At 39.8% G+C, this 14,706-nt stretch overlaps 1 protein-coding gene across 4 annotated transcripts in view; it reads right to left on the reverse strand.

The window, feature by feature from the left end:
• Positions 1-14,706, reverse strand: part of SCML2 (Scm polycomb group protein like 2) — a 75,616-nt gene that overhangs the window by 7,557 nt on the left and 53,353 nt on the right. For all 4 annotated transcript variants that reach the window (XM_057383340.1, XM_057383339.1, XM_057383338.1 and 1 more), the window contains 4 exons: positions 12,529-12,664; positions 10,463-10,666; positions 5,839-6,021; positions 4,682-4,795 (listed from right to left, as the gene is read on the reverse strand). In XM_057383340.1, coding sequence (XP_057239323.1) covers positions 4,682-4,795; positions 5,839-6,021; positions 10,463-10,666; positions 12,529-12,664 — 637 coding nt within the window. The remainder of the gene's footprint in view (positions 1-4,681; positions 4,796-5,838; positions 6,022-10,462; positions 10,667-12,528; positions 12,665-14,706) is intronic.

A 14,706-nucleotide genomic window follows, 5' to 3' on the forward strand; every position in this document is an offset into this window, starting at 1 on the left:
AGTTGGAAGCATGATGTATAAATCTGCATGAAACAAATGCTGCTTTGGCAGGGGAGTTAAAGAGTTGGAAAAATATAGCTAACAAGTTCACAGAAGTGTAAGATCCACACTACCATCTTGAAAATTACTCTAGTGAAGTTATAAAACATATGCTAGTGAGGCAGCATATTCTTTGGAATAAGAGCTGGTATGTTCTCCAAAACAGTTCCTGAAATAAGCTTTTTTACTACCCTTCTTATAYGAAAACTTTCAAGAATTTCTTGGGCAAATATCCACTTAAAAAGAAAGGAAGAGTGTTTTTCCTAAAAAACCCAGTGAGTGTCTCAAGCATGCTTTCAACTTTCTTCATGAGGTCTCAGGTTCTGTTTCTGAAYCCTGTTTACAGTGTAGTACAGTGTACACTGTGAGATGTATTCTGACCTTCACCCAGTACATCCTGAAAGGGAACTAAAGGCACTCAGAGAGGCAGCTCCCTGCTTAGTGAAATTGGTAAGGCAAGACTACAGAATCACAGAATGGAACCACAGAATGGAACCACAGAATCATTCAGGCTGGAAAAGAGCACGGAGATCATCGTTAACCCAGCGCCACTGTGTTCAGCACTAAGCCACATCTGCACATCTTTTAAATACACCCACGGATGGTGATTCAACCCTGGGCAGCCCTTTCCAATGCTTGAAAAGCTTTTCAGTCAAGAAATTTTTCCTAATACCCAATCTAAACTTCTCCATGTGCCACTTGATGCCATTTCCTCTTGTCCTATCATGTGTCACTTGGGAGAAGATATGAACCCCCATCTCCCAATATTCTCTTTTCACATAATTGTAGAGAAAAATAAGGTGAAAGCAGCTCAGTGAGCACTTCCACAGCTCCTTCAGTAGCCCTAGGCTGATCCTGCATGGTCCCAGAGACTTGTGCATGTCCTAAGGGCTGACCATTTTCCCTTGGATTATGTGAGCTTCAATCTGCTTCCCATCCCTACCTTTCAGTTCAGGAGGCTGGGGACGTGGAGAGCAACTGCTCTTAGTACTAAAGTACTTAGTCCTAAAGACTAAGGAGAAAAAGGGGGCATGAAGAACTTCAGCCTTCCTCAAACTTTGCCAGTCTGTGTCATTCCAGCCTTTAGGCTGGAGATTCTCCTCAGCCTTCCCCTGGCTGTGGATAAAAACGAGACAAACATTTTCTGGGCTTTTTTATGGCAGTAGCCAGATTAAGTTGGGATTTATTTGGGATTTATCCCTACTAATTTTCTCCTTGAATAACCTAATGGTATTCTTGTAGTCCTTCTGATTTTCCTTCCCCTTCTTCCAAAGGTCCCTTTTTTTTCCTGAGCTCCAGCCAAACCTCTCTGTTCAGCCAGGACTTGTCTTTCAGCAAGTGAGGACAGCCTGCTCCTGTACCTTCAACATTTCCTTCTCCAACAATGTYCAGCCTTCCTGGACTCTTTATCTGCAAGGTGATGTAACATCTTATACTAAATTTGATAGCCATGGAATAAAGAAGCTTTTATGGATACAAGTCCTTCTCTTTCAGATAAATAAMCTTCAAAATAACCACTGCAAAACTTTCTAGTTTGTCAGACTTGAATCATAAGAAGCTACTTGCGGTTTTGAAAGAAAACAAACAAGAAAATAAATGCCTTTATATTTCTCAGAAGTACTTACAACAACTTTTCAAAATTAAAAACAAAAGCTATRTAATTCTATAGAATTTCAGAGAGACTTTAAGAAATGAAGTCAATGATGCACACTATCAAATTAAAAAGTAGCCAACCAAGGGAAAATTAGAGCTGTAGAGAMTGAAACCACATCTGAGTCCAAGGCCAAAAGGCACAGGGGATACCTGAAATTGTTCCAGCAAAGCTGTATGAAGAGCCAGGTTTAACTGGCTGAACCTGGAGATTCAGATTKCAGAAGTCTTGAAAGGCAGGATGAAATAATGGACACATCACTCCCCAGCACAGAGTTTCAACTGGAGTTTYCAAGCATGTATCAGTTAACTCCATGTAACATATTAAAAAAAATTTTTTTTAAAGTTTTTATAGTAAACTACCAGGAATGGATACAGGTTGGATTTAATTTTTTCTTAATAACTGGTTTATATGATCTTTGTAAGGATTTCTGAAGACAAAAAGATGTAAAAAACTGACTGCATCACAAAATAACTTTATTGTTTTATTACAATKATATCTCAGATTTCTCTCTGATGTTATATACCCTAAAGTGAACCCTAGGTTTAGGAAAGATCAACTCTGCTTCTCTTCCCCAAGATACCAGCATTTGAATTTATCTTACTGTAAATTCTAAACTTGTATACACAAGGTGGAAAAACTGGCCTATTTTCCATAACTTTTCAGGGAAGGTGCTTCTGTTCAGCAACTATAGTATTCAGTCCACGTTCCATTCCAAGCAGCCAGCTTCTCCAAAAACCAAATGCAGCAAAATTGGCATCCAGCAAATGGAGCAGTGCACTCCACGGAGTGACACAGTCCCCCGACCTCAGCATTCTGAATAACACAGGTATGGAAAGAGAGGGAGGTTCCACTGCACAATACCTGACTCTGGCTAGATTAATGAAAGGTTACAAAAAGCCCTTAAGTTGCAAATGCAGGGATGAGAGCAGACTGAGCAGGCACTGAAGGCTCAGCAGGAACTGGATGTTTTGTTTTCTTGAGGCTCTTCTGGGAATTGGAAACAGTTATTCTGTCTCATACATAACGAAATGATGTCACTGGACACAGTAGTAGGAACACACTGTTTTCAGGGCAAGGGAGTCTGAGTTATTCCCCCATTCCCTCCTCCTTTATCTTTCATAACTTTAAGAAGAAACTGTCAGTGAGCAAGAAAGGCAGCAAAATCTGCAAAGCGTRTCCCTGAACAGATCAGGAAGAAAAGGAGCTGTTTGAAAGACCATTTCCCACAATTACTCCATTTTGCCTTCAAACGGTATTTTAAAACAATTATCACAAGACAACTGTGTCTCAATGGAACCAGAACTTTTTGGGGGCAGATCTTTCTTGTTAACCAGCCCATGACTGACCACYACAAAATTGCCTCCAGATTTTCAGCAGAGGATATTGCCCTAATAGGAAACACACAACACTGGAGAACACTTTGCCTMTTGAAATGCACAGAGTACAAATTCAAACCTCTGAAGCCATGGAAAAACACTTATTTTAATTATTTTTTATTCAAGTAACTGCTTTTACGAGGCTATACTGACTCCATCTGTAAAAGACCCACTAGCAAACAAGGAATAAAAAACAGTATGTGCACTCATGTTTACTKGAATAAGGCTTCTTAGATAATGCAGATCCACTTCAACATTTGTTTTGCTCAAATGAAACAACTTCATTTGAGTGCAATTAGGTGCCCACACTTATTAAGTTAGTACCAGAAACCTGACTTAGGTGTACAATCTATCTCTAGAATGAAGAGATACCTGTGCTTCTTTTGGGAAGACACAGATATCGATAATCAATGCAGAATGGTATATAGTAACAGCCACAGGAAATATAAAGATGTAACTAAGCATATATACACAAAATAATAAGATGCATAATTTTATATAAACTATYAGTCAAAACATTTTAATTTTATATCCTTTTCTGCTTTAAATGTAGTCTTCTGTAGTCTCTTCTCTTTTTTAACATGAACAGAAAAAACATTCTGCCTCCACTCATGCTAATAGATACAAAATCATTCCAAGATTAAAAAAAAAAAAAAAAAAAGAAAAGAAAAGGAAAAAAGAAGGGAAAAAATAACTAATCCCCATCATACTTCATAAAAGCCTTTGAAAATGATGTGCAAATATCTTGCTGCAAGAGAAATATGTATCGGATGGGATAAGTCAGTATCATCAACTTACCATGGCTTAACCAGTTAAACAGCAAATACCGAGTAAAAAATGCAACTATTTTGCTGTGTCTCTCACTGCCATTCAAACCTAGATGATTTACTTCTCATCTGAGGCAGACTAAGACCAGACCCGTGCTCAGTTACTGGAGCTGAGCTGCAGCACAGGAGACAGTGCTGTTTATTAATGAACTCCAGCAACCTAAGAGTGAGGTGCCACAGAGAGCCCAACTGCTCCCTGGCCCTGCTGCCTTCCATCAACCCTTCCCTGGGCTCATCCACGTCCAACAGGCACTGCAGAGCAGTAAACCAAGACTCTTCACCAGAATGTTTCCTGTGCTTTTGCTCACTAACCAGCCGGGGAGAAGGAGCAGGGGATGGGCCAGGAAAGCAGAATCAGCCCAACCTCTGCTGGCAGACAGCCACAAACTCAGCTGAACTGGATCATCAGGCTGCATCCTTRCTCACATCATGAACCCAGCCCAGAGTTAGGAGCTGCTTCCAATTTAACTCCTAACYCATTTCAAGGGAATTGGTTTTCTGCTCAGCAGCCCTGCATGAAGCAGGAGGCTTCATCTCTTATCTGACACTGTGCCTGAGCTCCTTCACAGAAAAGCTGCTGGTTTAGGAGAAGCACTGCTGGAACTTTCAGTAGATCCTCCTTCTGTGCAAAATCTGTGCCAGTGATCAATAATTAACACACTTCCACCCTGACCTGYCAAAGGCTAGAGACGAACCAGACACATATGGCGTACTCAGTCCTTCTGGACTGGAAATACTGAAACCATAAATAATCCTCATAGATAATTCTGACATGATGTAATTACCTTCAGATGGATGAGCATCATTTCTGGGAAGCTTAGGAGAAAGAGGAGCAGTATATGGTGGAGAGTCCTGACAGTATCGTTTAGCTCTCCTGTTTTCAGGTATTTCTTCTTTGGCTGTGAAGAGGAAAAGTCACCACCTGTTATTCTAGTATATAGAATAAAGCTGCTCATGGGCAAAGTCCAGGGACAGAGCAAAAGACAGACACCAGCCATCCACCAGCTTAGAGTTCTGTTCCTTGTGTCACACAGACTCAGTCACTTCAATACAAAATTTCATAGTTGAATTAGCTTGACCCTGTCTACTTTCCTGAATAGTTAAAAGTAATGACTTGCATATGACAGAATTATAAACATAATTTTCCATTGGAAAGAGGAAAAGCCACTTTCTAAAGCAGCACCTYGAAAACAGGACTCAGCCATCAAACAGCTTTGATGAAGCTTCATTCCCACTAKAAACCTTCTGAAATTATCCTGACAACAAGGCTGTCTCAGCTGTGACTGGTGAATCTTGAGCTGGAACTTGTAATACCAGGTCTTAAAAACAACCTGTTGGGAGACTTTGGGCAAGTAATTCCATCTCCCCTCATTCTCACTCTACATTCCTGATGCAGCAAAGGTACTGGATTCAGACAAAATTTCACAAGCAGCCAGTTTCACAAGYGTTTCTATTAGATGACAGGACTGTATACAGTAGAATGGAAAATGTTTTGACCCCCCCTGAGTAAGGTGAAAAGAGAAAGGAAAGAAAGACCTTTTAATTGTGTTGGAAGGGTTAGACTGAATCCCCTTYCAGGGCAAGACCCTTCTCACAGGCAGCAAGCATCTTTTAGTAAGTTTATTTTATAAGCTAAACATAAATTTAACAAATGAGATGTGAAGTTTTGAGTTTGTCTTTTCAGCAGTATCACAGGGGCAAAGCACATATGTTTTCTGGCTTGCCTGCAAGGAGAAGTTTGCTGAACAAAATTATTTCTGCACATGTGGTATGAGCTTTCCCTTACTGTCAAAGCACTTCCACACTGGAACCAACTCACTTTGAAGTGATGTGTATTAATTTCAAACAATTAATGTCACAGAAAGATAGACTAAAATGTTGCATTTCATAAAGTCACCACATTTCTCCAAAGTATCAGCACTTGAAAAGAACAAGTGATTACCTGGCTTATTCCTCTCATATTCCATGGGACTGTGTGCACAGCCCCTGTAAGGGCTGAAGGGCTGGCTGCTGAACAGATTATCACACTGCAGACTGTGGCACAGCTTCTCCAAGAAGCGTAAGACAAATGATGCACTGTTTACAGAAGGAAGATTGATGGCATGCTTYTCCCCATCAAAGGAAGCTGTGAAGAAGGAGATTATGTCAAACACCCCCAAGCATCATGAAGTATAGTAAAATACCATCATTAACYTAAAGCAGAAGACATCCAGACTCGATTTAAACCATGCAAGACATGAGAGGAGTAAACAATCATTCTCATAGTTTAAAAAATTTATATCCAAACAATTGATTTTACCTTCCACTGGATCCATGTCAGTTTAAATTCACTCTATGGGAACTTATTTTAATAAAATAATTTTGGATTCGCACCTRTATAACAAAACTCACAACTACTCCCTCACCACCAAAACTTTATAATTTCCATCACTTATAAAGCAGCAAGCTCTCCATCACCTATTTGCAGGAGATAGCACAAAAAACTCCYTTTACAATACTTGCTAAAACCCCCCCCAAAATACCCCAAAAATCAACAAAAAGCCCAAACAATTATTTAAAGTAAACCAACAAGAAAAATAACCCAAAAAACCCAAAACAAATAAAACAAGCAAAAAAAMCCTCAAAAAACCAAGCCCCCCCAAAACTCTGAAGACATGAAACAAACAATTTTAGTACTTTTTTTTTCTCAATTTCTAACTGAATGGAGAATACTTGTGGTGAGGTGCTGGCATCCATGACCATTGAAATTGTGACTCAGAAATTGTTTTGCCATTTGCTATTTTATCACTGGAGAAATCTGTCCTGCTGTCAACACTACAGTGGTCAACTCTCATTTATTTCAGCAGGACTGAGGTGGCAGAGCCACCACAACAGCCACAAACAGATCTGGAATGGGATGATTTCAAGAGCCTGGACATGTGCCTGTGTCTTCTCCTTGTTGACCTCTCTCCTTGCCCCTCACACAGTGTGGCAGCTGAGGATAATTTTGTTTTTTGTGAGAATTAGTAAAGGTTAGTAAGGACACAATAATATAGATACATGGATGGTAAGCAGTAAAGATTCAGTACACAGAAACAAGGATGATTGCCATTCTGTCAGCTAAAACTCTGAGTTACCTCTGATTAGAAAGACTTTAGAACAAAGCAGGAACAAACATGTAACTTAAGTTTAGGGCTGAAAAGAAGTGGCATAAACACCAGGTTTATGCATCAATTTGTCTTTTTGGTTTTCAGCCTGTCATGCAGCTTTCTGTTGTTAACGTAGGTTTCAAATGATAAGCAGAGCTTTAAAGGATCACATTTTGTTGGTAGCAGATGCTTAAAAAAAAAAAAAGAAAAAGAAAAAAAAGCTAGAAATGACAAGAAAGCCTTTATTCACAGAACTGAATGAAGGAATATTTCCATATTGTGTTACAAAAAAGACAGATAATATACACAAAACGAAAGAAAATGCCTAAGTCTAGCGCATTTTTAGGCTTCCTTAGGAAATGTGAAGTTTCAATGACTTCCACTGTTGATGTAAGGAAGCTTCTGATTAAAGTGAGTTATCAGCCAGCATCAGCAACACCACACTGCCTGTCCCATGTGCTCTCATGACACCCTGACCAGTGCAAGAGCTGCAAGTTCAGCAGTCAGCACTACAGCACTGAAATGTTTCCGTGGCCTCTCAGGCTGTTTCCAGGCTCAGTGTCCAAAGGAAATGCTGATGATGAACAGTCCCACSTGTGGCTCAGACACAACTCCTCTACGTCCTGCTTGGGGAAGGGGTCTCCAAAGGCAAATTTCTGTTTGGAACTCAACCAGTTCTGGAGAGCAAATGGGCTGTGAGACCTTGCAGAGCCTGAGCTCCTGACAAATTTACTGCAAGGTGGTGTCAGCTACAGCAGAAATTTAAAATGCTCTGTAATAGCCTTATGGATCCTCCTGTATGGCCTTCGGGGAAATGATTTMTTCTATACCACTTAATTTCTCATTTTGAAAAGAATCACTGAAAAGAACAATGTTATGTAAGAGTTCTCAGGAGGATAAAGCAAGAAACAGCTGAGGCGTTGTGACTGCCCCATCAGAACATTCCATGAGAGCAATCCACAAATAAAGATTCGGTGCAAACACTGCTCCCCTGGACACTCCACACCTGAGAGCAGCCACACAAACTGCAAACTGCAGCCAAGGTGTGGGATGCACATGCACAGACTCAACTGTCCACTCTGCTGGGGACAGCACAAGCATCTCACCTGCAGACAAACACGAGGGGAGAAAATCAAAAGGAGTAGCTGCGAGGTGCAATAACCTCAGCCTTTAACGGGATATAAAAGGGACTGGAGCTGGATGTGCCACTCCAGCCCTCAGGATGAAGAGTCACACTCATTTATTCACCTTCCATTCTTTAACAATATTTTACATTCCAGGTTCACGCTGGGAGAAAGATTCAGAACAAAACTATCAGAGAAATATTCTTTTCTGATAGTGATGAAACTCACCCAAGAATCTGATTTTAATTCTCTGCTTGAGAAAATTTATCTGAGCCTCTATCTATTTCATCCCTCCACTGGCCTCTGCTACAAGGAGAATAAAGGGGCTGACACCACTATCATTAGTGGGCTTCCAAATCAAGCCTTTAATTTCCTTTCAGTTATATTTGCCTGAATTGAAATTTTATGCATTAGGCAAAAATAAAATMGTTTGTGCCTTTGTTTGAGAAAGGATAGAAAAATCCTAAATTTAATTTTATCCAAAGTAATATTTTTCTTTGGCAGCTGAACCAAAAGAACCCATTAACTATTCCATGTATTCTAGAAAGATTATTTCATCCATATATTCATCAGCACAGTTTCCTCCTGCAGGAGGTGAAATACTTTCTATAAAAACAGATATTTACAAAAGATGCAGATTTCTTTACTTCTCTGCCACATTTTTTTTTCTTGACAGCCTAAAAAAAAACCCAAACAAAACCTGAAAAACAAGCCACCCTCCAAACCCACTTTAAAACAAAAAGGCAACAAGAAAATTTAATTCTGTAATTCCTTATTTTATTCTACTGTTGCTTCCCTCTATTTCCTTACTGTTCACATGTACAGCTAGATGCAATGTGCTACATTAATCTAAGTTGTATTTTACACTTCACAAAAATAGATCACACACAAATTTTTGTTAAAATGACAAGGAGTGTTTGCTCAGCCACTTTGCAGCCACTGTCTGACAAGTCAAGGAGAAGGGAAGAGCTCAGGAACAGAGAAACCCACGGAGCCTTGWGGTTCACCATCAGCCAGAGCAGGACTTGACTTCTGAGCAGCCCCCATGGCCAGGCTCCAAAAACCCAGAACACAGGCCCTGGGGGGAAGCCAATGCTGAAAAGTAACTCCTTTTTGGAAAGAATTTTTAAAATGCAAACAGGTCACAACATAAGGAACCTGACATTTCTCTCTCCTGTTAGAAGTTTTTATTTTCAACGACTCAGTCACAGCCCAGAGACGCCACTGGCCTGTGATTTAGTCCTTCATGATAAACAATCACAAACTGATGGCAATGAACATCTCAGTGCATTCATTTTGCTCTGGAAAACTGACTTGTCTGAAATAGGTACAGTGAGGTATTATTAATATAATAAACCTTCATGTAGATTGAAAAAATAAAGCACTATTCATTTCAAAACCAGATATATACAATGCCATTAAACCTYTGCTACACAGCACAGAAACAGCATCCATTTTGTGCACAAACTCAGGGGGTTGCYTAAGCATGGCTTACTGTGGTTCTGCCATACACAGTCTGGGGAGCTGCTTTTTAAATACAGTTAGACAGCAACATCTTCATAAGCACTTAATTGAACCCTATTCCACKAATAATCTTTCACATCTGGTGTTAAAGAGATTAAAGTAATGCCACTGATGGAATTATGAATTGGTGTGCTGTTATATATAGAGTATTTCCTAGCCTAGAAGGAAAAAAATGTCAAGCAGCAGCTATCTAGCTCAAGATTGAGACATAGAGATAATTTATCTACAGATCTGCCATCAATATGTAATAGAAATCAATCTATCCCATAATAGGTGCATGAAGAGTGACYGAAGACACTGCTGCAGTTGTGGGGAATTGAGTAAGGAAAGCAGCAGCAACTTTAACATGTGGAATCACTTGCCTGGAAGCCAAACAGATTAGTTTGAGACTTGTCACCCACTTGGTTCATGCTTTAAGAACACAAACACCATGCATGGATAAGATTATGCGAATGACTTGAACTAATAAAGCTGATTATTTCACTTGTAGGGAGTTTACTTGACAAATGTTTTGCTACAGCTGCTAAAAAAGATGCACCAGCTCTACTTAGTGTAAGAAACTAACTGTATAGTGCATATGGAATTTAAAYACTGCTAATACTGAATTTAAATTTAACGAATTGTTCAAATCACTGTGGACTCAGAGTAAGGTACATCACACATCAGTGTTCACACCAGTGTTTACACTGCTACAAAAGTGATATCAAATTGTTGCAGTTACTTCAGTTCTTCTGCCCTACCTGAAGCTCACCAAGTGAAGAAACAAAAGAAACAGAGCATCTTCACGTACCAGTTATCATTTCCCCTCCATGGTGGCCAGATTTCAGAAATCCAAAGACTGTTTTGGCTTGRTAGGCACAATCCACACAAGCCTGTACTGCCTGCTGAAGGACCACATTGACAGGACCKGGTCCAAAGTGATCTGGAAGCTGCTGAACCTTCTTCTTGTCCAGGTGAGGCCCAGAATTCCCATGTTTGTTCACATAAACACACACTGAAAAGGTACAAGACATACTTACTGCCAAGGAACCAAGACATGTTTCCAAGTCAGAACGGCAAATTATCATTCTAGTTTTAATCCTGCAGAAAAGATACACTGGTCAACTCAAGAAGCTGAGCATGTACATGTACTTTCAGAGCATGCATCAAGAGCAATTCTGCCAAGGTTCTCCTGCCTGAATCCTAAACTCACTTTTTTTTTTTCTGCTTTCTGAAGCCCTCCTCTACCTCACTAATGTAACAAAACTGAAATGACCAGTGTTGACTAATCTCTGCTCATACACTAGTTCCAATAAAGTACAAATTAGTGGCAGGTACTCTAAACTACCAAGTCACAATTCTACAAAGCTGGTCTTACCAAGTTWCTGCCTCCATTTTTTCCTATTTGAGAAGCTGCCACAAAGAGAACTCCATGTTATATACCTGCCACTGCTGCTCATTCTGAAGCCCCCATATGGCATTAACATAACATCACACAAGACATGATACACACAGAGTGGCCACCGAAGGTCTGCACCTTCAGAATGCCCAAATCACTCAGAGCATTTCCAAACTGCAATGTGGCCTTGTCTGCTAAATAAACACTTCTTCACAAACACAGTMACGTGGTTTAAAGCTCCAAACAATCATACAGGACTTCTGTCCTACAAAAGTACTTTTTAAAGAGACGATGTGAAACTGTCTTCCAAAACAACTGCCAAGGCASAAAACATGAGAAAAATGTAACTGATGATTTTTCTTTCCTTGTTCATCCTGGWTGCCGCATGACCAAGAATGCAACCAAGACATTATTACAGCTTAATGAAAAAATGTGCCTCCGTGGTGATTAAGCAATCTAAATATTCTATTACTCAAAAGACTGACATATTTTCTGAACCGTAGTTTGATTTGGGTTTAGATTAAGAACCCTGAACTTTTAAAAATAAAGTATTTCTGCAAGAGTTTTAATTGTAATGTCTTTGTGCGTATCTGTTTACTCTGATGTCTGAAAATTGAAGTAAATCTATTTGTACAAATAAACAAAGCTACAAATCAACAATAATAGTATGGCATTTCTGTCTGGGCTCAACAACAACTGCCTTGCACAAGGTTTATTTTTGTAAGAAAAAAGTATATGTTTTTCCCTTGTCCATGACTGAAACTTGGAGGGAGAAGAGCCTGACAACTTCAACTGTAAAAACAGATTTTAAATGTAAAAAAAAAAGTATCCCAAACAAAATTATTGTAATTTATGGCGTTTTTAGAAARTTCTGAGATTTCGGCTGACAATATACAATTTGTTTTACTACAGGGTTACCAGTTCCTTAATRGCTTAGTTCATTTACTAGCTTATTTCTTTTCTGCCAACCCTTTTCAAGACACATTTCACTATATTTAGAGACAAAAAAAAAGCAAATGTGGGGAAAGAGGAATGTATTCCCTCTGATTGCCTCTACTGGGTTTTAATAGAGTTGCTTCTTTTCATGTAAGGCTATATAGAGATAAAATCTCCATTTTGTTATATTACAGTACAGCTTGAATTATATCAGAATATCATATTTTAGCTGCATCTATTCCCATTTCATACATTAAGAAGTGGGACAGACATAAAAGAACTGTACAGTTTCCTTCTTCACACAGCAGCACACTGCCAGGTCTAGCAGATCCATCCAAAGTCCTTGTGCCTCAGCACTTATTGCTATAACRTGGGTGTCAAAATACTAGTTCTGAAAAGTAACTCTGGCTCCTACAAATATATTTGAAAAATAAGACAGCTGGAAAATGATTTACAGTAATAAGCTTGCAGTACATTTTCCACAAAATGAAACTGCTTGACACAGAAGCCCTTTCACACACWGTTTTTTCTTTGGCTTTTACCTGTGGATATAACTGCTGCAGTKGCACCAGACAAACTCAGTCCATCTTTAAGTATCTGCAGAGTGCCATTGTCCCCCTCAGGAGATGACTGAGGAGCAGGAGATGTAGGAGTCAGTTGTTCTGGCAACATTTTTTTCTGTTAAGAGATAAAAAAAAAAAAAAGAGTCAAAACGTTCATTGCTTTCAAAGAACTTTGCACAACCTTTCTGCTGTCGTTCATCTAAATTAAGTTACAATCCTAATGAATGTGTGTGGTTCCTTACTACAAAAGTACCACACACAGCAGAGAAGGGAAAGTTCAGGAAAAGAAGAGCAGAAACTGTCAGTCTGCAGATACAGCTACTTCAGTAATTCAGTGGAAGACAGATGACTTCTAAAGGAGCCCACCTTTACCTAARAAGTGGAAAAAGAAAGAGCTTTACATGTTAATTCATGACTCTTCCAAAAATCTTAGGAAGAGGTGTTCTGAATTATTTTCCTGTCCATGCCCTTGCAATCATCTGGGTTTATCACAGCTCAKGTAAGTTAGCTGGACTGTGTATATATTGCCTTAAAAAAGCCTAAGTCACATCTAGATGTCAGCATTGCAGTACACATGTATTTTATCTCAGCTTGTTTCAAAGAGGTTGAAATTCTCARGTAACCACTTCCAGGAATTTTCAGGTGCTTCATGCAAGATAACAAGCTTGTAGAGAAAATCCAGTCATGCTGTTGCCAAAACCTTTTTCTTTCCCAAAGCAAACTTATTTGCAGCTTACCATATGACAGACAACCAGAGTCCAATGCACAGTGATTTACAAACTGCTCCATGTGCATTACCTTCTCCACCCCAGGAAAAGAGAATTGTGTTGTAATTTGGTTTGGACTGGGGTTTAGAAAAGAGATGTGCACATGGCATGATGTGCAAGACATTTCACAGAATCACAGAATATCCTGAATTGGAAGGGACCCACAATGATCAGGGAGTCYRACTCCTGGCCCTGCACAGGACATGCCCAGAGTCACACCATGTGTCCAGAGTGCTGTCCAAATCCTTCTGGAGCTCTGTCACCCTTGGTGCTGTCCCCTTCCCTGGGAAGCCTGTTCCAGGGCCCACCACCCTCTGAGTGAAGAATCTTTTCCTGATACACAACCTAAACTCCTCCTGATACAACTGGAGACCATTGCCTTGGGTCCTGTCACTGGTCACCACACAGAAGAGATCAGTCATGTGTTTTAACACATTATGAAAATACATGAAAATAAGAAAAGTAGTAAGTTGGAGTTCATAATTTTCCCTTCTGCACTTATTCTTGCATGAGAACAGATTACATTCTGAATCTCTTACCTGGTAAAAATAAAGAAGATAAGAGATTACCCCAGGTCTTGACACTGCTGAATGCAGTAGAGAGTTGTTGTCAGGTGCTAAGGATTTACTGTTGAAACTGATATATAGTGAAGTAAAACTTCAGCTAACTTGCTAAGGAAGGCTAAACCCTCTTCCATTTAGCAGTATTTACCCTTTATACTTTTAGAAGCAGCCTATTTTCCAAATAATTGAAAACCATGTAGAGAGCAATCAGAATATATAGCTTACTAAAAGAAGCAGKGCCTTAGCTTCTTCACCTAGAAAGAAGAAATTAGCTTTCTGCTGAAATCCAGGCACTTTAAAGAAAAATTCTGCGCYATTTAATTTTGGAGAAGATAGGTTTGGCTGGGGAAAGTACTTGCCAATACAGCACTGGGTGGAATCACCATGAACATGAGGAATAGATGCCAAGGCTTGGTGTTGCATTGGGAATGAGATGAGGTGGCACAGGTTAGACCCAGAACCAAGCAGTGATGTCTGACTTGCTAGGAACTGCCTATTTATCTTAACACTGAGTGACAAAAAGGTCTGCATCCTTAGTACAGAGAACAAAAACACTCTTGGGAAGAATGAGCTTTTGATAGTAAGCCCAACATTCCTGAAGGCCCCTTGTAGCAGTGACTCTTGTGGGGCAAGGAGGGGCAGGGAGTTTTCTCTCACCACACCTGACAAACACAGGTGGTCCAGCTGAGAGAAAAGACAAGGAAATGGGAAAAATGTAGACATGAAAATAAAATACAAACACTCAACTAAGACAAACCACCCACTCTCCACAGCAGTGCACAAGTGTGGTGAAACCAGCTGGCCATTTGGTACCTTGTCCCTCAGAA

The sequence above is a fragment of the Malurus melanocephalus genome, unplaced genomic scaffold (genome assembly GCF_030028575.1).
Source record: "Malurus melanocephalus ecotype Western Australia unplaced genomic scaffold, MMel_1.1 scaffold_625, whole genome shotgun sequence".
In the NCBI taxonomy this organism is placed as follows: domain Eukaryota; kingdom Metazoa; phylum Chordata; class Aves; order Passeriformes; family Maluridae; genus Malurus; species Malurus melanocephalus.